The sequence below is a fragment of the Pseudophryne corroboree genome, chromosome 5 (genome assembly GCF_028390025.1).
Source record: "Pseudophryne corroboree isolate aPseCor3 chromosome 5, aPseCor3.hap2, whole genome shotgun sequence".
NCBI classification, from domain to species: Eukaryota; Metazoa; Chordata; class Amphibia; order Anura; family Myobatrachidae; genus Pseudophryne; species Pseudophryne corroboree.
In genome coordinates this window covers 104,802,883-104,825,719 of record NC_086448.1, presented here as the reverse complement: position 1 = coordinate 104,825,719, position 22,837 = coordinate 104,802,883, and the positions used below count along the sequence as shown (strand labels likewise).

Genomic DNA, 22,837 nt, shown 5'->3' with positions numbered 1-22,837 from the left:
ACCCAGCACATGACATTATACACAGCCCCCCCATATTACACCCAGCACATGACATTACACACAGCCCCCCATATTACACCCAGCACATGACATTATACACAGCCCCCCCATATTACACCCACATGACTTTACACCCAGCACATGACATTATACACAGCACCCCCCCATATTACACCCAGCACGACATTATACACAGCCCCCATATTACACCCAGCACATGACATTATACACAGCCCCCCCCCATATTACACCCAGCACACGACATTATACACAGCCCCCCCCCCCCATATTACACCCAGCACATGACATTACACACAGCCCCCCATATTACACCCAGCACATGACATTATACACAGCCCCCCCCATATTACACCCAGCACATGACATTACACACAGCCCCCCATATTACACCCAGCACATGACATTATACACAGCCCCCCCATATTACACCCACATGACTTTACACCCAGCACATGACATTATACACAGCCCCCCCCCATATTACACCCAGCACATGACATTATACACAGCCCCCATATTACACCCAGCACATGACATTATACACAGCCCCCCCCCATATTACACCCAGCACATGACATTATACACAGCCCCCACATTACACCCAGCACATGACATTATACACAGCCCCCCCATATTACACCCAGCACATGACATTATACACAGTCACCCCCCATATTACACCCAGCACATGACATTATACACAGCCGCCCCCCCCTTCCCCCATATTACACCCAGCACATGACATTATACACAGCCCCCCCCCTTCCCCCATATTACACCCAGCACATGACATTATACACAGCCCCCCCCATATTACACCTAGTACATATTATACACAGCACATGACATTATACACAGCGACCCCCATATTACACCCAGCACACGACATTACACACAGCCCCCCATATTACACCCAGCACATGACATCATACACAGCCCCCCCATATTACACCCAGCACACGACATTACACCCAGTACATTACATTATACACAGCACATGACATTATACACAGCGACCCCCATATTACACCCAGCACATGACATTACACACAGCCCCCCCATATTACACCCAGCACATGACATTATACACACGATATTACACCCAGCACACGACATTATACCCAGCCCCCCCATATTACACCCAGCACATGACATTATACACAGCCCCCCCCATATTACACCCAACACATGACATTATACACAGCCCCCCCATATTACACCCAGCACACGACATTACACCCAGTACATGACATTATACACAGAACATGACATTATACACAGCGACCCCCATATTACACCCAGCACATGACATTATACACAGCCCCCCCCATATTACACCCACATGACATTATACACAGCACATGACATTATACACACGATATTACACCCAGCACACGACATTACACCCAGCCCCCCCATATTACACCAAGCACATGACATTATACACAGCCCCCCCCCATATTACACCCAGCACATGACATTATACACAGCACCCCCATATTACACCCAGCACACGACATTACACCCAGCACATGACATTATACACAGCGACCCCCATATTACACCCAGCACATGACATTATACACAGCCCCCACATTACACCCAGCACATGACATTATACACAGCCCCCCCCATATTACACCCAGCACATGACATTATACACAGTCACCCCCCATATTACACCCAGCACATGACATTATACACAGCCGCCCCCCCCTTCCCCCATATTACACCCAGCACATGACATTATACACAGCCCCCCCCATATTACACCTAGTACATATTATACACAGCACATGACATTATACACAGCGACCCCCATATTACACCCAGCACACGACATTACACACAGCCCCCCATATTACACCCAGCACATGACATCATACACAGCCCCCCCATATTACACCCAGCACACGACATTACACCCAGTACATTACATTATACACAGCACATGACATTATACACAGCGACCCCCATATTACACCCAGCACATGACATTACACACAGCCCCCCCATATTACACCCAGCACATGACATTATACACACGATATTACACCCAGCACACGACATTATACCCAGCCCCCCCATATTACACCCAGCACATGACATTATACACAGCCCCCCCCATATTACACCCAACACATGACATTATACACAGCCCCCCCATATTACACCCAGCACACGACATTACACCCAGTACATGACATTATACACAGAACATGACATTATACACAGCGACCCCCATATTACACCCAGCACATGACATTATACACAGCCCCCCCCATATTACACCCACATGACATTATACACAGCACATGACATTATACACACGATATTACACCCAGCACACGACATTACACCCAGCCCCCCCATATTACACCAAGCACATGACATTATACACAGCCCCCCCCATATTACACCCAGCACATGACATTATACACAGCACCCCCATATTACACCCAGCACACGACATTACACCCAGCACATGACATTATACACAGCGACCCCCATATTACACCCAGCACATGACATTACACACAGCCCCCCATATTATACCCAGCACATGACATTATACACAGCCCCCCCATATTACACCCACATGACTTTACACCCAGCACATGACATTATACACACGATATTACACCCAGCACACGACATTACACCCAGCCCCCCCATATTACACCCAGCACATGACATTATACACAGCCCCCCCATATTACACCCAGCACGACATTATACACAGTCCCCCCCATATTACACCCAGCACATGACATTATACACAGCCCCCCATATTACACCCAGCACATGACATTATACACAGCCCCCCATATTACACCCAGCACATGACATTATACACAGCCCCCCCCACATTACACCCAGCACATGACATTATACACAGCCCCCTCCCCCCATATTACACCCAGCACATGACATTATACACAGTCACCCCCCCATATTACACCCAGCACATGAAATTATACACAGTCACTCCCCCATATTACACCCAGCACATGACATTATACCATACTTGCCAGCTGGTCAGGTAGGCAAGTATGCATTATACACAGACCCCCCCCCATATTACACCCTGCACATGACACTATACACAGCACACATACCGCCCTCCCCTATATTACACTCTGTATCAGCTAACATATTATTATACACAGCCTCCCCCCCATATTACACCCAGTGCCACAGTACATCCCCCACCATTACATCTGTACTGACCTGCTATAGAGCTGACCTGAGGACAGTGTGGGTGGGAACACCCAGAGAGAGCAGAGGAGCTGCTGCTGCTGCTGCTGGGCTGATACAGGCTGCTGAGTGTGGTGGGAGGGGCCAGCCACAGGAAGCAAAGCCCTGCTACAGACGGCATCTCAGTGTGCACAGCAGGACAGCTGCTGCTGCACACAATGCTCCAGTGGCTGTCCTGAAGTCTCCCGTGAAGGCCCCGGCCTCTCTGGACCTGCGCAAGGATGGCTTAATATCCGGGAGGGCTGATAAGGTTTGCGGGGCAGCGGGAGGCTCTTTTAAAAATCGGGAGCCTCCCGCTGAATGCGGGAGGGTAGGCAAGCCTGCTGCAGTTGCAGTGATTTAACAGATCTATATATAGGGGGTCATTCCGAGATGTTCCCTCGGTAAATTTTTTCGCATTGCAGCGATTTTCCGCTTAGTGCGCATGCGCAATGTCCGCAGTGCGACTGCGCCAAGTAAATTTGCTATGCAGTTAGGTTTTTTACTCACGGTTTTTTCTTCGTTCTGGTGATCGTAATGTGATTGACAGGAAGTGGGTGTTTCTGGGCGGAAACTGGCCGTTTTATGGGTGTGTGCGAAAAAACGCTACCGTTTCTGGGAAAAACGCGGGAGTGGCTGGAGAAACGGAGGAGTGTCTGGGCGAACGCTGGGTGTGTTTATGACGTCAAACCAGGAACGACAAGCACTGAACTGATCGCAGATGCCGAGTAAGTCTCGAGTTACTCAGAAACTGCACAGAGATGTCTTTTCGCTATATTGCGAATCTTTCGCTCGCAATTTTAAGAAGCTAAGATTCACTCCCAGTAGGCGGCGGCTTAGCGTGTGTAAAGCTGCTAAAAGCAGCCTGTGAGCGAACAACTCGGAATGACCCCCATAATGCGAAAGCCCTCACTCACTGACTCATCACTAATTCTTTTACTTCCTGATAAGTTCGGAAACTGAAATGTAACATAGGTATTCTTCAGGTGGGAAATAGGAAAACTACGTAATTAGAATTTCTGCAGCGGGGTACACTGGTATTCTACAGGGAATAACATTGGGGTGTAGAGTTGGATCTTGATCCGAGGTACCAACAGGCTAAAGCTTTGACTGTTCCCAGGATGCACTGCACCGCCTCTATAGCCCCGCCTACAGGCACTGTAGCTCAGTTTGTAAGTTGGTGCCTGCAGTGAAGGTCACTAACAGGTGGGGCTGCGCTAGGCAGCCCAGAATAGAGCTTTTTAGAAGACTTCAAGGGCCGTAGCACTTTCTATGTCTTTATGACATGCTGTGCTGCAACTCCATCACCTCCCTCAGTAGCGCAGTATACTCCCGCAGCCTGGTTCCTGGGTACTTGCAGCGGAGACGCACCGGTTTTCAGGCACACCACCGCTGCCGCTCTCCAGGATCCCGTGGCTGCACATCAGGGAGGAGGTAAGAGGGTGCCAGGTGGGACCCGGCAGTAAATCGCGATCCGGTCGTGGTCCCAGGAGATGGACCGCGCCGCTGGCGTGGACACTGTGTCGCACAGGTGACCCAACTATATCCACCAGGGCAATGAGCACAGGTCGGATTTACTAAAATCCGTTTATAAAAGGCTTCACAGTACCCGGTGGTAAAGTCCAGCAAAGGGGATAAGGCTCTGACCTGTAGCCCCTCCCCCAGCTTCGGGCACCATCTACTGCTGGTGTTCCCACCCTGGAGCTGCAGTTCTCCCTCACTTCCTGACAGAGATTTTGGCGCCATTACATAGCTGGGCTGATCTCCGGGACTGCCGGGCACTGTCTCCTCTGTAAATCCGCCTGTATCATCAGCGCTTTGCGTTTACAGACACTTAAGTATTCTACATGTCATTTTAGACAGTGTTACTTAAGAACAAGTGTACTGCTATCTGAATATTTAGTACAAGTATTCTGTGATATACATCCAGTGTTTACTGTGCATTGTTATATCTGTATACATACATTATCTATATGTAATTTACTAGTCCAGTGCAGTTTTATTGTTTATATGTAATAATTCCTGAATTGTACCTGTGACTGAGTGTGCCTATAGCTGCTGTGTGGATTCCATTCTTGTGTATCACACGTTTTGCTATCACTATATTCTGTACCCTGGGGGCTAGGTGCATCAGGGTCTCATATAATATATAGTATTACACAGGGTATACTGTTTTGTATTTCTCACTGTGTTTTTCAGTCACCCCACACCGCTTAAATCCTCTGTTTGCGCTTCGTGTTTACTGTCACATAATACAGGGGATTATTTGCTGGTATTCTGTATGTCTGGCTATAGTGTACTGTTACGCCCTAAGGCTACATCCCATACAATGTCTGCTACACAGGGCGGGACATCCGCGGATGCTCCTGCATCATGCAGTGCTGTTGCCACGGATTCACCAGTGGGGGAAGTGTTAGCTGCTGGTTCAGGCTCTGGGTCTCATACATCTCCTTGTGGCACCTGTGGCCAATCAGAACCCACCTTGGGCAGCATTTTCAAATATGCTGACTATGCTTGTAACATGTCTTACGCCCCCTGTGGGACCTCCTGTGCCATTACAGCCACATATTGTCCTTGTAGTTAATCCACCATGGGCGGATACTCTGTCTACCCAGTTACAGCAATTAAATCAGTCTTTGGTTAGACAAAAGTCCACCCCGCGCCCCTCTGGGGCCAAGGGCTCATCTAAGCGGGCCATTTCTTCCTCACAATCCACTGATATTTCAGACAATTCTTCCAATGAGGATGGGGAATATACTGACCCATCAGACACTGATACAGTTGCTTCTGATGAGGAATCTACAACCCAGATCGATGTTCCTGACCTTGTGGAGGCTATCAAGTGGATTCTCCATATTGATGATGACATTGAGCCCCCTGCTACGTCTAAGAAACCTGATAAGTTCAAACGTCAGAAGGTTGCTAAAGTAGTTTTACCACCTTTTTATTGACATACATCAGGAATCCTGGTCATCTCAAGGAAAGAAGTTTTCCCTGTCTAAATAGATGCTAGCTCATTATCCTGTCCCTGCAGAGTTGAGGTTCAAGTGGGAAACTCCACCGCCGGTGGATTCTCATGTCGCCCGTCTTGTGGTGTCATCTACTCTGCCTGTCACCACTGTCACCTCACTGAAGGAACTGACAGATAAGCATGTGGAGGGATGCCTGAAGTCTATTTACACTCTTACTGGTGCTGTACATAGACCCACTATGGCTGCCTCTTGGGCGGCAAAAGGAATTGAAGCATGGGTTCAGGCAATTGAGGATGAGCTGCCTCAGGATTTTTCTGACACTGCCAGACAATATCTGTCGTATATTACCACAGCCTCTCACTATATTCCGGAGGCGACCTCTGATGCAGGGGTCATGGCGGCCAAGGCATCTACTTTGTCTATCCTGGCTCGCTGGATTCTGTTGTTGAGGTCCTGGGAAGTGGACCTGGAGTCTAAAAAGACCTTGGAGGTGCTTCCTTTCAAGGGAGACATACTATTTGGGGAGGATCTGAACAAGATTGTGACTGACTTGGTGATGGCCAAGACTGCGTTTCTCCCAAGTACTAATCCTTCTGCTCCAAAGGCTAAGAGTACAACTTTTCGTTCCTTTCAACCTCCAGGTAAAGCAAAAGGTGAGGCGTACCCGAGACAGGCTCGTACTTCCAAAACCACTAAGCCCAAATCTAAACAATCCTGGGCCGCCTGTCAGCCTGCTTCCAAACAAGACAAGCCTGCTGCATGATGGGGCGGGCCTCCCCCTGGGGGACCCCAAGGTGGGAGGCCGACTTCTGCAGTTCACCCAGGCCTGGTTAAAGAACAGTTCAGATGCCTGGGTGTGGGACGTTGTCTCTCACGGGTACACAATCTCTTTCAAGAGACGTCCCCCTCGCCAGTTCTGTTCAACGGTTATCCCCTCGGATCCATTGAAAGCGCAAGCTCTACACCTGGTTGTACAATCCCTTCTGGAAACAGGAATGGTAGTGCCAGTACCTCTGTCCCAGAGAGGCAGGGGATACTATTCGACCCTGTTTTTAGTTCCGAAACCAAATGGGTCTTTCCGGTCTATCCTCAACCTCAAATCATTGAGTGTCCAAATTATATATGGATACCCTGCACTCTATTGTGCTGGACATGGAACCCGAGGACTATATGGTATCCCTGGACATACAGGATGCTTACCTACACATACCTGTTGCCATTTCGCATCAGCAATATCTGCGGTTTGCTATTGGCAACCTTCATTTTCAATTCCAGGCTCTGCCATTTGTACTGGCCATGGCACCTCAGATTTTCACCAAAGTCATGGCCATGAAGACAGCTTTCTTCCGTCGTCAGGGAATCCGGATCCTGCCATATCTGGACGACTTGCTGATTCTAGACATCTCCCAAGATGTCCTCCTCAGTCAACTGGAGATGTTGGTCCAATTCCTACAAGCCCACGAGTGGCTCATCATTTGGAAAAAGTCCTCGCTGGTCATTTCGGAGCATGGTGCACCTGGGGGCGCTGCTGGACACACACAGCAAAGACTGTTTCTTTCTCCGGAGAAGGTCCTGAAACTTCAGGACAAGATCAGGTACTTCCTCTCTCGCCAGAGAGTGTTGATACACTCGGCAATGCAAGTACTAGGCCTTATGGTGTCGGCTTCGACATGGTAGAGTACGCTCAATTTCATTCCCGCCCTCTGCAGAGGTTAATCATTTCCAAATGGGACGGCCTACCTCATCGGATCAGGTCTCAAATGATCTCCATGACTCCAGAGGTTCGTTTGTCACTGAGCTAGTGGCTACAGGATCAACAGTTGAGCAGGGGCCAGCCCTTCTGGATTTCCAACTGGGTCCTCCTGACAATGAATGCCAGTCTGCGAGGTTGGGATACGGTGTTGGAGCAACACTCTCTCCAGGGTTGGTGGACCAGGGAGGAATCTCTCCTCCCGATTATTATTCTGGAATTGCGGGCAGTGTTCAATGCGTTGACACTGGCCCTACCTCTGGTACAGAACAGGCCTGTTCAAGTACAATCAGACAACGCCACCATGGTGGCGTACATAAATCATCAAAGCGGCACTCGAAGCCGCATGGCAATGATGGAAGTGTAAAAAATCCTCCAAAGGGCGGAACGTCATCTGCCAGCCATATCGGCAGTGTTCATTCCGGGAGTCCTCAACTGGGAAGTGGCCTTCCTCAGTCATCAGGACGTGCACGCTGGAGAGTGGAGTCTTCATCCAGAAGTATTTCAACTCCTAGTGGACAAGTGGGGCCTACCAGATGTAGACCTGATGGCATCTTAACACAATCACAAGGTTCCGGTCTTCGGAGCAAGGACAAGGGATCCTCAAGCAGCCTTTGTGGACGCACTGGCAATTCCATGGAACTTTCGGCTGCCATAAGTGTTCCCTCCAGTGTCACTCCTGCCCAGGGTAATACAGAAGTTCAAGCAAGAAGGAGGAATACTACTTCTAGTCGCTCCAGCGTGGCCCAGATGGCAATGGTTCTCAGACCTGCAGGGTCTCTCGATAGAGCATTCTCTTCTACTTCCTCAATGCCCAGGTCTCCTCGTTCAGGGCCCTTGTGTCTACCCAGACCTGGCCAGACTGACTTTGATGGCGTGGCTCTTGACGCATCACTCCTGAGAGCAAAAGGATTCTCTGAGGTGGTCATTCAAACTATGTTGGAAGCCCGTAAACCAGCTTCGGCTCGGATTTATTACAGGGTCTGGAATTCTTACTTCACATGGTATGCTGCTAAGAGTTATGATGCATATACTTTTAAAACTTCCAGACTTTTGTCTTTTCTACAACAAGGCCTAGACTTGGGCCTTCGTCTGGCCTCCCTCAAGGTTCATATATCTGCCTTGTCGGTGTGGTTTCAGAGAAAAATTGTGTCTCTTCCTGACATTCACACTTTGACTCAGGGTGTTCTACGGATTCAGCCTCCCTATGTCCCTCCTGTGGCTCCGTGGGATCTGTCTGTCATTCTGAATGCCCTACAAGAGTCTCCATTTTAACCTCTTGAGTCTGTGGACCTTAAATGCTTTATGCTTAAGGTCGTATTTCTGTTGGCTATTGCCTCTGCTAGGAGGGTGTCGGACTTAGGCGCTTTGTCCTGTCGCCCTTTCTGATTTTTCACAGTGACCGGGCAGTTCTTCGAACTCGACCAGGTTATTTGCCTAAGGTGGTATCATCTTTTCACCTTAACCAGGAGATTGTGGTTCCAGCCTTCATCTCTTCTGGTTTGTCCTCCAAAGAAAGATCTTTGGATGTGGTACGGGCTCTCCGTATTTATGTGGAAAGGACTGCCTCTATCAGGAGGTCAGATTCCCTTTTTGTACAGTTTGGTTTTCAGAAATGTGGCTGACCTACGAATAAGCAAACCTTGGCCAGATGGATTAGAATGGTGACTGTACAAGCTTATGCACAGGCTGGGCTCCCAGCTCCTGCTGCTATCAAAGCCCATTCTACCCGGTCTGTTGGGCCTTCTGGGGCGTCCCGCCGGGGCGCGTCCGCAGAACAATTGTGCAAGGTTGCTACGTGGTCCTCAGTGAACACGTTCATCAGGTTCTATGCCTTTGATACTTCCGCCTCCCAGGATGCTTCATTTGGATGCCGGGTTCTTGTGCCCACTACAGTGCATCCCCTCCCATGAGGACCTGCTTTAGGACATCCCCAATGTTATTCCCTGTGGAATACCATTGTACCCCGCTGCAGAAAAGGAGATTTATGGTAGACTTATCATTGTTAAATCTCTTTCTGCGAGGTACACTGGATTCTACAGGGAGCCCACCCTGACGCACTTAGCTTCTTTGGGTTTGTATGGCATTAGCCGCTAGTCCCTTCTTCTGTCGTGAGAATGTGGTTCTATGTGACTAACATATACCGTCTCTCTTACCTGCTACTGCATTAGACTGGTTAACAAAACTGAGCTCCAGTGCTTGGAGGCGGGGCTATAGAGGAGGCGGTGTAGTGCATCCTGGGAACAATCAAAGCTTTAGCCTGTTGGTGCCTCGGATCAAGATCCAACTCTACACCCGGATGTTATTCCCTGTGGAATCCAGTTTACCTCGCAGAAACAGATTTAACAATGGTAAGTCTACCATAAATCTCCTTTTTAATAAACCTCCTCTAAGGGGATGAACAGGGGGTTGACATAATGATGTCATTACGGATGCGTGTCTTCCGTTGCGTGAACGATAACGCCCAAATGGACAATCGGATCAAATTTGGATTGTACCTACAGTGTGTAGAATTTAGTAAACTATAAAAATGGTCCTGTCACCTTTTACCGTATCTGCTACGGGTGCTCCTTGGGTAACGCCAAGAACCATGGGTTAATATTTGCTTACATCTCAAAGTTGCGTCTCTATAGTTTTACCTAATTATTAACACTCATGTGTATGTACAACTGTGAAGATCAGAAATTCCTGTGCGAAGAATGGGTAGAACATAAATATAATGCTAATGCACATTAACTCCATCCTTGAATGTGTTGCCCTTCATTGCCAGACCTGATCACTGGTGTCAGACATGGGCAGCAGTGCCTCCCAGTACTGCAGCCAGACCCTGAGTGTCCTCCTAACCACATATTACTAGCCTAGTAATATTGCCTGGTGGATAATCCAGGCTTTTGTTTTTATTTTACTGTACCTGTCGTCAACAGTCGTCAGAAAGGCCGCCTTATTATTACACGTGCTGTTCGCTTCTGAAAATGTTGTAGATGACTCACTGATAGAGTAGCAGTAGTAGCCATGCCTTCTCCAGCCCTGTCAACATATAAGATGATATGATAAAGCATAATCACAGTACAGTAACATCTGTCTGTACAGTACATGCCACTGATTTAAACAAGTTTTGGCAAATTTAATAAATACCACTACTTAATAGTGAACTGCTTTCCTACGTGACCAGAGAACACCACAAACTCATTCAGTCATAAACTTAATGGGATATACTAAGTTCAACACTATGATGCTGGCAAATATAATATCATTACATATATAACTTTCTTAGTAAACAACAAAGCCATCTACATTAAATTACTATAACCGCCCCTTTTTTTGATTACTACAACAAAACCCTCCTCAGGACACTACCACAGAACTTTCCTTAGGTCACTACAACAGAACTACCTATAGGGGGTCATTCCGAGTTGATCGCTAGCTGAAAATGTTCGCTGTGGTGCGATTAAGGAAAAAAAACGGCACTTCTGCGCATGCGTATGCGGCGCAGTGCACACGCGCAACGTACTTTCACAACGGCCAATGTACTTTTACACAATGTCTAGCGAAGCTTTTCAGTCGCACTGGTTCCCGCAGAGTGATTGACATGAAGTGGACGTTTCTGGGTGGCAACTGACCGTTTTCAGGGAGTGTTCGAAAAAACGCAGGCGTGCCAGGAAAAACGCAGGCATAGCTGGCCAAACGCAGGGCGTGTTTGTAACGTCAAATCCGGAACTGAATGGGCTGAAGTGATCACAAGCGTTGAGTAGGTCTGAAGCTACTCAGAAACTGCACAAGTTTTTTTTTGTAGCCACTCTGCGATGCAATCGTTCACACTTCTGCTAAGCTAAAATACACTCCCAGAGGGCGGCGGCTTAGCGTTTGCACGGCTGCTAAAAACTGCTACCGAGCGATCAACTCGGAATGACCACCATAGATCACTGTAACAGCACCTCCTTGTCACATCCCATATCCCTTTCAGTACTACTGGTGCACTCAGCTGTTAGTTGTCCAACTGTCACCCATCACCTAATCGGCATCAGCCGCCATTGATCCAATACACCATCAGTGTATTTCCAGCAACAGAAATGCCATTGGTTGGATAACCTGTATGAGGTCCCATTCTCAATACATACTGAAATTTCTACTACGGTACAGGAAAATTGCAGTAGTTACGCTGCTGCTGTTGACCCCGCACTAGGTATATATATTTTAAGTAGACTTGTGTACACATATGATGTTGTGCTAAATGAGCAGTTATTTAAATGGGGAGGTAAAATATAGTGATGACAGCATATGAATAATATGTGGTGTCAGTATAAAGTGCTATTATATTGTGCAGAATGTTAAATTCTCTGCACTTCCTACTTACAGAGATTCCTTCTGTAACACCTAATCCACTGCATTATTTGTCAGCAGAGGATCTAAATGACAGATGTGGATATACAGGACATGAATATTAAAGCACCACTCTAAAAATGACCTTTAAATAATGTACGGTACCTTATCACACCCCTCGTCTACAGGAACTTCATCATGAGCAACTGGCAATGGCTTTCGCTTACACATATAGGGGAATTTCTGCTCACACATCTGATCTGCCCAAAGTCCATCCTGCGGTGGGGAGAATACATTGTTATGTTAGAAACAGGTGTAAGCCAGAAATGCACCTTTGTCTACACAAAGTGGGGGCAGCCAGATTGGATTGGCCATAGGGCTCACCATGAAGAATCCTGGTAGGCCGATGTGTCTGTGGGGCCTGTTTTGTGTTTTGTCATGTGGCCCCAGCCACACATGACAGGCAGCCCACCACACTCAGTACACTGCAATGTCCCCATTCATTCTGTTATTCCATCTCTGCAGTACAGCAACTCTGCCATCCAGTGATGCTGCCATGGCTACACGGTATGTTATACTGTACCTCTTGTGCTGCCCATGTCGCACCAATTATACACGATAGTACAGGGCCACATTTAGTTCCCATTCCGCCCCTGGTCCTCAGATACAGTGACAGCAAAGACTCAAAGAAAGCCATATTTGAATACAATCAGGCCCTATATGGAGGGATCCCGCTCCACCCCCTCATCAGACCACACCTCCATTAGTGCTGCTTCCATAAATTTCCCGGGCTGGGTTTCCATCCCAATCCGTCCCTGGCGGCAGCCATTTTCTGGCCTGACCTAACATTTATGAGTGTGCACCCTATCAATTCAGAAGGATCTAGTGACATCACTGAGACATAAATACATGTGAAGGAGTGATTCCACTCCTAAGACAATCGGTTCTGAAAGTTCTTCATGTTTTTACTTTGAGGTCAGGTATTTAGGCATGCCTGGCTATGTGTATGGGCGACCTGCTGAACAACTCATTCAGTGGCTGCAATGAATGACATCCCAGCGGCGTGGGCAACTTCAAATGACCACCCAGTTCTGACCTCAGAACAGACACATCACCCAGCTGTTTGGGAAGTGAGTATGCTCAAATCAACCGCTATATCAGTACATCAGTCGGTATAACGTGTGTTGTACCCAGCCTTAGATCTGAAAACCAAGCCCACCCGAACTTCCAAGATCCAAGGGTCTCCGAGCCATGGCTCGGGTTTTCCCACCAGGGATCTTGTGTCGGATCTTGCATGTTTTGGATTCGCTACAAGTCCCCAGGGCCGGTGCAAGGTTTCTTGGCACCCTAGGCAAAACTTTTGCCTACCGCCTCTTCCCCATACCCACCCTTCAGGTGAAAGGCATGCTGCTGCTCTCCCCCACCCCCAGTCTGTTGCATGGCTGCTCTCTTCTCCCCATCTCCCCAGACTCTGTGGGTGCCTGCTGCTCTCCCCCCCCTCCCCCCATTAAATGTCTGCTGCTCTATCCCCCACCATCTGTGTGCATGCTGCTGCTTATCCCCTTAAGACTGTGTGCATGCCTGCTGCTCACTTCCCAACTAACCCCCCCCCCCCACACACACACACACACACACACATACACACACATCCAGACTGCTGCTCTCCCCCTCTTTCCTTATCAAATTCAGAGAGTGCACAGTGCAGCCACCTTTACCTGCAGGCTGCATTGCAGAGTAGTCTGTGAAAGAGCCTGGAATGAAGAGTAGCACCGTATGTCACCCCTGGCCAGGGGTGGTCTTCAGTATGCCGGCGGTCGGGCTCCCGGCGACCAGCATACCGGCGCCGGGAGCCCGACAGCCGGCATACCGACACTTATTCTCCCTCGTGGGGGTCCACGACCCCCCTGGAGGGAGAATAAAATAGTGTGGCGCGCAAAGCGCACCACCGTGCCCGTAGCGTGGCAAGCGCAGCGAGCCCGCAAGTGGCTCATTTGCGCTCGCCACACTGTCGGTAAGCCAGCGGCTGGCCTCCCGGCGCCGGTATGCTGGTCGCCGGGAGGCCGGCCGCCGGCAGATCGTAGTGAACCCCTGGCCAGGACTCAAGGAGATGTCAAAGCTACTGCCTGTGGCGGGTGAAGGCGGAGCTTGGCAGTCGCGGCTACTGTAAGATGAGTGCTGGGGGGATTGCGGCGGTGTAAGAGGTAGGACCATGGTACTTTTTTCAGGTAGCTGTAGCAGGCCGCCCCCTCAGGTCCCGGTGCCCCTAGGCAACTGCCTAAAGCTGCCTAGTGGAAGCTCCGGCCCTGCAAGTCCCTCCCATGGTGATTTGGGCACCATTTCACACAGGACCGCCGGAAAGCTGTCTGCTGATGGTCTGTGCTGGTGGACTGATGACTGCTGAACTGACATATCTGTCCACTCCAGTCCCCTCAGGCTCCTTAGTGTTAATATTGGCTGGGCTAGATACAGTAATCAGTAATCAGAAAATCTTTTTTTCTTTTTTTAAAGTGCAGGAACTTGGAAGTTATATCTATTGCCTAAGTGTGTCACATTGGTGCTGTGTAACCCTAAGTGTCACATTGGTGCTGACCATTAACCCTTGGTGCACACTGCTGTTTTTTTGTCACCACCTAGTATACATTGTAGCCCAGATCTCCTAATATAGGGCAGCATCATTAATCCTTTTTTGGTGCACAATGCACACTGGTGCCCACAAAAGTTTTAGTAAAAAGCAATAAAAAAGTTAAAAAAAAAAATTTGTACAACTTGTGCATGCTGTAGGTGCTGTACCCCACTGCAGTCACATAAATACAAGCACTGTGACTCCACATTGTGAGTAATAATTTGTGAAAAAAGTAAAAAAAAAAAAGTGTTTTTATTTTTTTGTACAACTTGTGTGTTCAATAAAGCTCAATAGATGCCTTGCCCCACTGCATTCAAAAATATAAGCACTGAGTCTATATGGATCACAATTGACAAGCAGGAGCAACAACTAAGAACTACAGTAGTACTATGGCTGCTGTCAGTCATAATAGTACTACAACATCTACTAAAAGTGGTCCAGGGGGCAGAAAGCTTTGGAAAGGACACCTGAAATCAAATCTTTCACAATTTAAAAAATATTTGTAGAGGTGTCACCTTAAAAACTGACTAATTAGTGCCTAAAAAAAGAACACTAAGCGGTAAATTTATTAAGCACCGTGTTTGTTCAAGTTTGCAAACACGGTTGTATGCTCCATCTCAAAAATTTACTAAACACAAAACACTGGAGTGTTTGCTCAAATAGAACTGCAAAATACGGTTGATCAGACATGTACGTTCAAATGCACCATCAGACAAACTCGGGTGGATTTCACATAGACATCAATGAAACTCAGACATTTACCAAGAATCATTTCGCAAACACACCCATGAATAGTGCAAATTCAGATAAAAATGTACTTTTCAAATGGCCGTCCCCCTGAGCAGCATGTTTAGAGAAGCCCACATGGATCAGTGAGATCTGTGCAGTGCTTCTCTGTGTAAAAGTTAAAGAAAGAATTAAAATGTTAAAAGAAAACTGTGTTGGGTCCCCCCTCCTAAGCATAACCAGTCCCTGGCTCAATGAGCGAAGTCCTGGATTCTAAAAATGAAGGTAAAGAATTGACTGAGGTCTCCCTGTATTTAAAGAACCAGCACTGGGCTCTTGGACTGGTCCTGGGTCCAAAAATAAGGGTGGGAAAGGATGTATTGGTCCCCCATATTTTTTAAACCAGCACCAGGCTCCACTAGCCAAAGAGGTAATGCCACAGCCAGGGGACACGTTTATACTAGAGATGAGCGCCTGAAATTTTTCGGGTTTTGTGTTTTGGTTTTGGGTTCGGTTCCGCGGCCGTGTTTTGGGTTCGAACGCGTTTTGGCAAAACCTCACCGAATTTTTTTTGTCGGATTCGGGTGTGTTTTGGATTCGGGTGTTTTTTTCCAAAAACACTAAAAAACAGCTTAAATCATAGAATTTGGGGGTCATTTTGATCCCAAAGTATTATTAACCTCAAAAAACCATAATTTACACTCATTTTCAGTCTATTCTGAATACCTCACACCTCACAATATTATTTTTAGTCCTAAAATTTGCACCGAGGTCGCTGTGTGAGTAAGATAAGCGACCCTAGTGGCCGACACAAACACCGGGCCCATCTAGGAGTGGCACTGCAGTGTCACGCAGGATGTCCCTTCCAAAAAACCCTCCCCAAACAGCACATGACGCAAAGAAAAAAAGAGGCGCAATGAGGTAGCTGTGTGAGTAAGATTAGCGACCCTAGTGGCCGACACAAACACCGGGCCCATCTAGGAGTGGCACTGCAGTGTCACGCAGGATGGCCCTTCCAAAAAACCCTCCCCAAACAGCACATGACGCAAAGAAAAAAAGAGGCGCAATGAGGTAGCTGTGTGAGTAAGATTAGCGACCCTAGTGGCCGACACAAACACCGGGCCCATCTAGGAGTGGCACTGCAGTGTCACGCAGGATGGCCCTTCCAAAAAACCCTCCCCAAACAGCACATGACGCAAAGAAAAAAAGAGGCGCAATGAGGTAGCTGACTGTGTGAGTAAGATTAGCGACCCTAGTGGCCGACACAAACACCGGGCCCATCTAGGAGTGGCACTGCAGTGTCACGCAGGATGTCCCTTCCAAAAAACCCTCCCCAAACAGCACATGACGCAAAGAAAAAAAGAGGCGCAATGAGGTAGCTGTGTGAGTAAGATTAGCGACCCTAGTGGCCGACACAAACACCGGGCCCATCTAGGAGTGGCACTGCAGTGTCACGCAGGATGTCCCTTCCAAAAAACCCTCCCCAAACAGCACATGACGCAAAGAAAAAAAGAGGCGCAATGAGGTAGCTGACTGTGTGAGTAAGATTAGCGACCCTAGTGGCCGACACAAACACCGGGCCCATCTAGGAGTGGCACTGCAGTGTCACGCAGGATGTCCCTTCCAAAAAACCCTCCCCAATCAGCACATGATGCAAAGAAAAAGAAAAGAAAAAAGAGGTGCAAGATGGAATTGTCCTTGGGCCCTCCCACCCACCCTTATGTTGTATAAACAAAACAGGACATGCACACTTTAACCAACCCATCATTTCAGTGACAGGGTCTGCCACACGACTGTGACTGATATGACGGGTTGGTTTGGACCCCCCCCAAAAAAGAAGCAATTAATCTCTCCTTGCACAAACTGGCTCTACAGAGGCAAGATGTCCACCTCATCTTCACCCTCCGATATATCACCGTGTACATCCCCCTCCTCACAGATTATCAATTCGTCCCCACTGGAATCCACCATCTCAGCTCCCTGTGTACTTTGTGGAGGCAATTGCTGCTGGTCAATGTCTCCGCGGAGGAATTGATTATAATTCATTTTAATGAACATCATCTTCTCCACATTTTCTGGATGTAACCTCGTACGCCGATTGCTGACAAGGTGAGCGGCGGCACTAAACACTCTTTCGGAGTACACACTTGTGGGAGGGCAACTTAGGTAGAATAAAGCCAGTTTGTGCAAGGGCCTCCAAATTGCCTCTTTTTCCTGCCAGTATAAGTACGGACTGTGTGACGTGCCTACTTGGATGCGGTCACTCATATAATCCTCCACCATTCTATCAATGTTGAGAGAATCATATGCAGTGACAGTAGACGACATGTCCGTAATCGTTGTCAGGTCCTTCAGTCCGGACCAGATGTCAGCATCAGCAGTCGCTCCAGACTGCCCTGCATCACCGCCAGCGGGTGGGCTCGGAATTCTGAGCCTTTTCCTCGCACCCCCAGTTGCGGGAGAATGTGAAGGAGGAGATGTTGACAGGTCGCGTTCCGCTTGACTTGACAATTTTGTCACCAGCAGGTCTTTCAACCCCAGCAGACCTGTGTCTGCCGGAAAGAGAGATCCAAGGTAGGCTTTAAATCTAGGATCGAGCACGGTGGCCAAAATGTAGTGCTCTGATTTCAACAGATTGACCACCCGTGAATCCTTGTTAAGCGAATTAAGGGCTGCATCCACAAGTCCCACATGCCTAGCGGAATCGCTCCGTGTTAGCTCCTCCTTCAATGCCTCCAGCTTCTTCTGCAAAAGCCTGATGAGGGGAATGACCTGACTCAGGCTGGCAGTGTCTGAACTGACTTCACGTGTGGCAAGTTCAAAGGGCATCAGAACCTTGCACAACGTTGAAATCATTCTCCACTGCACTTGAGACAGGTGCATTCCACCTACTATATCGTGCTCAATTGTATAGGCTTGAATGGCCTTTTGCTGCTCCTCCAACCTCTGAAGCATATAGAGGGTTGAATTCCACCTCGTTACCACTTCTTGCTTCAGATGATGGCAGGGCAGGTTCAGTAGTTTTTGGTGGTGCTCCAGTTTTCTGTACGTGGTGCCTGTACGCCGAAAGTGTCCCGCAATTCTTCTGGCCACCGACAGCATCTCTTGCACGCCCCTGTCGTTTTTTAAAAAATTCTGCACCACCAAATTCAAGGTATGTGCAAAACATGGGACGTGCTGGAATTGGCCCAGATTTAATGCACACACAATATTGCTGGCGTTGTCCGATGCCACAAATCCACAGGAGAGTCCAATTGGGGTAAGCCATTCCGCGATGATCTTCCTCAGTTGCCGTAAGAGGTTTTCAGCTGTGTGCGTATTCTGGAAAGCGGTGATACAAAGCGTAGCCTGCCTAGGAAAGAGTTGGCGTTTGCGAGATGCTGCTACTGGTGCCGCCGCTGCTGTTCTTGCGGCGGGAGTCCATACATCTACCCAGTGGGCTGTCACAGTCATATAGTCCTGACCCTGCCCTGCTCCACTTGTCCACATGTCCGTGGTTAAGTGGACATTGGGTACAGCTGCATTTTTTAGGACACTGGTGACTCTTTTTCTGAGGTCTGTGTACATTTTCGGTATCGCCTGCCTAGAGAAATGGAACCTAGATGGTATTTGGTACCGGGGACACAGTACCTCCAACAAGTCTCTAGTTGGCTCTGCAGTAATGATGGATACCGGAACCACGTTTCTCACCACCCAGGATGCCAAGGCCTCAGTTATCCGCTTTGCAGTAGGATGACTGCTGTGATATTTCATCTTCCTCGCAAAGGACTGTTGAACAGTCAATTGCTTACTGGAAGTAGTACAAGTGGGCTTACGACTTCCCCTCTGGGATGACCATCGACTCCCAGCGGCAACAACAGCAGCGCCAGCAGCAGTAGGCGTTACACGCAAGGATGCATCGGAGGAATCCCAGGCAGGAGAGGACTCGTCAGAATTGCCAGTGACATGGCCTGCAGGACTATTGGCATTCCTGGGGAAGGAGGAAATTGACACTGAGGGAGTTGGTGGGGTGGTTTGCGTGAGCTTGGTTACAAGAGGAAGGGATTTACTGGTCAGTGGACTGCTTCCGCTGTCACCCAAAGTTTTTGAACTTGTCACTGACTTATTATGAATGCGCTGCAGGTGACGTATAAGGGAGGATGTTCCGAGGTGGTTAACGTCCTTACCCCTACTTATTACAGCTTGACAAAGGGAACACACGGCTTGACACCTGTTGTCCGCATTTCTGGTGAAATACCTCCACACCGAAGAGCTGATTTTTTTGGTATTTTCACCTGGCATGTCAACGGCCATATTCCTCCCACGGACAACAGGTGTCTCCCCGGGTGCCTGACTTAAACAAACCACCTCACCATCAGAATCCTCCTGGTCAATTTCCTCCCCAGCGCCAGCAACACCCATATCCTCCTCATCCTGGTGTACTTCAACACTGACATCTTCAATCTGACTATCAGGAACTGGACTGCGGGTGCTCCTTCCAGCACTTGCAGGGGGCGTGCAAATGGTGGAAGGCGCATGCTCTTCACGTCCAGTGTTGGGAAGGTCAGGCATCGCAACCGACACAATTGGACTCTCCTTGTGGATTTGGGATTTCAAAGAACGCACAGTTCTTTGCGGTGCTTTTGCCAGCTTGAGTCTTTTCAGTTTTCTAGCGAGAGGCTGAGTGCTTCCATCCTCATGTGAAGCTGAACCACTAGCCATGAACATAGGCCAGGGCCTCAGCCGTTCCTTGCCACTCCGTGTGGTAAATGGCATATTGGCAAGTTTACGCTTCTCCTCCGACAATTTTATTTTAGGTTTTGGAGTCCTTTTTTTACTGATATTTGGTGTTTTGGTTTTGACATGCTCTGTACTATGCCATTGGGCATCGGCCTTGGCAGACGACGTTGCTGGCATTTCATCGTCTCGGCCATGACTAGTGGCAGCAGCTTCAGCACGAGGTGGAAGTGGATCTTGATCTTTCCCTAATTTTGGAACCTCAACATTTTTGTTCTCCATATTTTAATAGGCACAACTAAAAGGCACCTCAGGTAAACAATGGAGATGGATGGATTGGATACTAGTATACAATTATGGACGGGTTGCCGAGTGCCGACACAGAGGTAGCCACAGCCGTGAACTACCGCACTGTACTGTGTCTGCTGCTAATATATAGACTGGTTGATAAAGAGATAGTATACTCGTAACTAGTATGTATGTATAAAGAAAGAAAAAAAACCACGGTTAGGTGGTATATACAATTATGGACGGGCTGCCGAGTGCCGACACAGAGGTAGCCACAGCCGTGAACTACCGCACTGTACTGTGTCTGCTGCTAATATATAGACTGGTTGATAAAGAGATAGTATACTCGTAACTAGTATGTATGTATAAAGAAAGAAAAAAAAACCACGGTTAGGTGGTATATACAATTATGGACGGGCTGCCGAGTGCCGACACAGAGGTAGCCACAGCCGTGAACTACCGCACTGTACTGTGTCTGCTGCTAATATATAGACTGGTTGATAAAGAGATAGTATACTCGTAACTAGTATGTATGTATAAAGAAAGAAAAAAAAACCACGGTTAGGTGGTATATACAATTATGGACGGGCTGCCGAGTGCCGACACAGAGGTAGCCACAGCCGTGAACTACCGCACTGTACTGTGTCTGCTGCTAATATATAGACTGGTTGATAAAGAGATAGTATACTCGTAACTAGTATGTATGTATAAAGAAAGAAAAAAAAACCACGGTTAGGTGGTATATACAATTATGGACGGGCTGCCGAGTGCCGACACAGAGGTAGCCACAGCCGTGAACTACCGCACTGTACTGTGTCTGCTGCTAATATATAGACTGGTTGATAAAGAGATAGTATACTCGTAACTAGTATGTATGTATAAAGAAAGAAAGAAAAACCACGGTTAGGTGGTATATACAATTATGGACGGGCTGCCGAGTGCCGACACAGAGGTAGCCACAGCCGTGAACTACCGCACTGTACTGTGTCTGCTGCTAATATATAGACTGGTTGATAAAGAGATAGTATACTCGTAACTAGTATGTATGTATAAAGAAAGAAAAAAAAACCACGGTTAGGTGGTATATACAATTATGGACGGGCTGCCGAGTGCTGACACAGAGGTAGCCACAGCCGTGAACTACCGCACTGTACTGTGTCTGCTGCTAATATATAGACTGGTTGATAAAGAGATAGTATACTCGTAACTAGTATGTATGTATAAAGAAAGAAAAAAAAACCACGGTTAGGTCACTGGTATATACAATTATGGACGGGCTGCCGAGTGCCGACACAGAGGTAGCCACAGCCGTGAACTACCGCACTGTACTGTGTCTGCTGCTAATATAGACTGGTTGATAAAGAGATAGTATACTACTAATATTATATACTGGTGGTCAGGTCACTGGTCACTAGTCACACTGGCAGTGGCACTCCTGCAGCAAAAGTGTGCACTGTTTAATTTTAATATAATATTATGTACTCCTGGCTCCTGCTATAACCTATAACTGGCACTGCAGTAGTGCTCCCCAGTCTCCCCCACAATTATAAGCTGTGTGAGCTGAGCAGTCAGACAGATATATAATATATATAGATGATGCAGCACACTGGCCTGAGCCTGAGCAGTGCACACAGATATGGTATGTGACTGAGTCACTGTGTGCTGTGTATCGCTTTTTTCAGGCAGAGAACGGATTATAAATAAAAGTGGTGGTCACTGGTCACTATCAGCAAAACTCTGCACTGTACACTACTGAGTACTCCTAATGCTCCCCAAAATTAGTAAATCAAGTGTCTCTCTAATCTATTCTAATTCTAAACGGAGAGGACGCCAGCCACGTCCTCTCCCTATCAATCTCAATGCACGTGTGAAAATGGCGGCGACGCGCGGCTCCTTATATAGAATCCGAGTCTCGCGAGAATCCGACAGCGTCATGATGACGTTCGGGCGCGCTCGGGTTAACCGAGCAAGGCGGGAAGATCCGAGTCGCTCGGACCCGTGAAAAAAAACATGAAGTTCTGGCGGGTTCGGATTCAGAGAAACCGAACCCGCTCATCTCTAGTTTATACTGGTCCCTGCAGCCATAGCATTACCCCCCAAATAGTCAGCCCTGGCCGGGGTTCACTGGGGGAGTGGAGATCCCCTAATAAAGGTGCTTTCCCCCCCCCAAGGCACCCAAGGGCC

At 48.1% G+C, this 22,837-nt stretch overlaps 1 protein-coding gene across 1 annotated transcript in view; it reads right to left on the bottom strand.

Moving 5' to 3' along the window:
* The window catches only part of LOC134927294 (macrophage mannose receptor 1-like), a 407,906-nt gene that overhangs the window by 260,185 nt on the left and 124,884 nt on the right, over positions 1-22,837 (bottom strand). Inside the window, exons 9-10 of the mRNA XM_063921539.1 lie at positions 12,466-12,576; positions 10,892-11,007 (exon numbers count right to left, since the gene is read on the bottom strand). Of these exons, the coding sequence (XP_063777609.1) occupies positions 10,892-11,007; positions 12,466-12,576 (227 nt within the window). The remainder of the gene's footprint in view (positions 1-10,891; positions 11,008-12,465; positions 12,577-22,837) is intronic.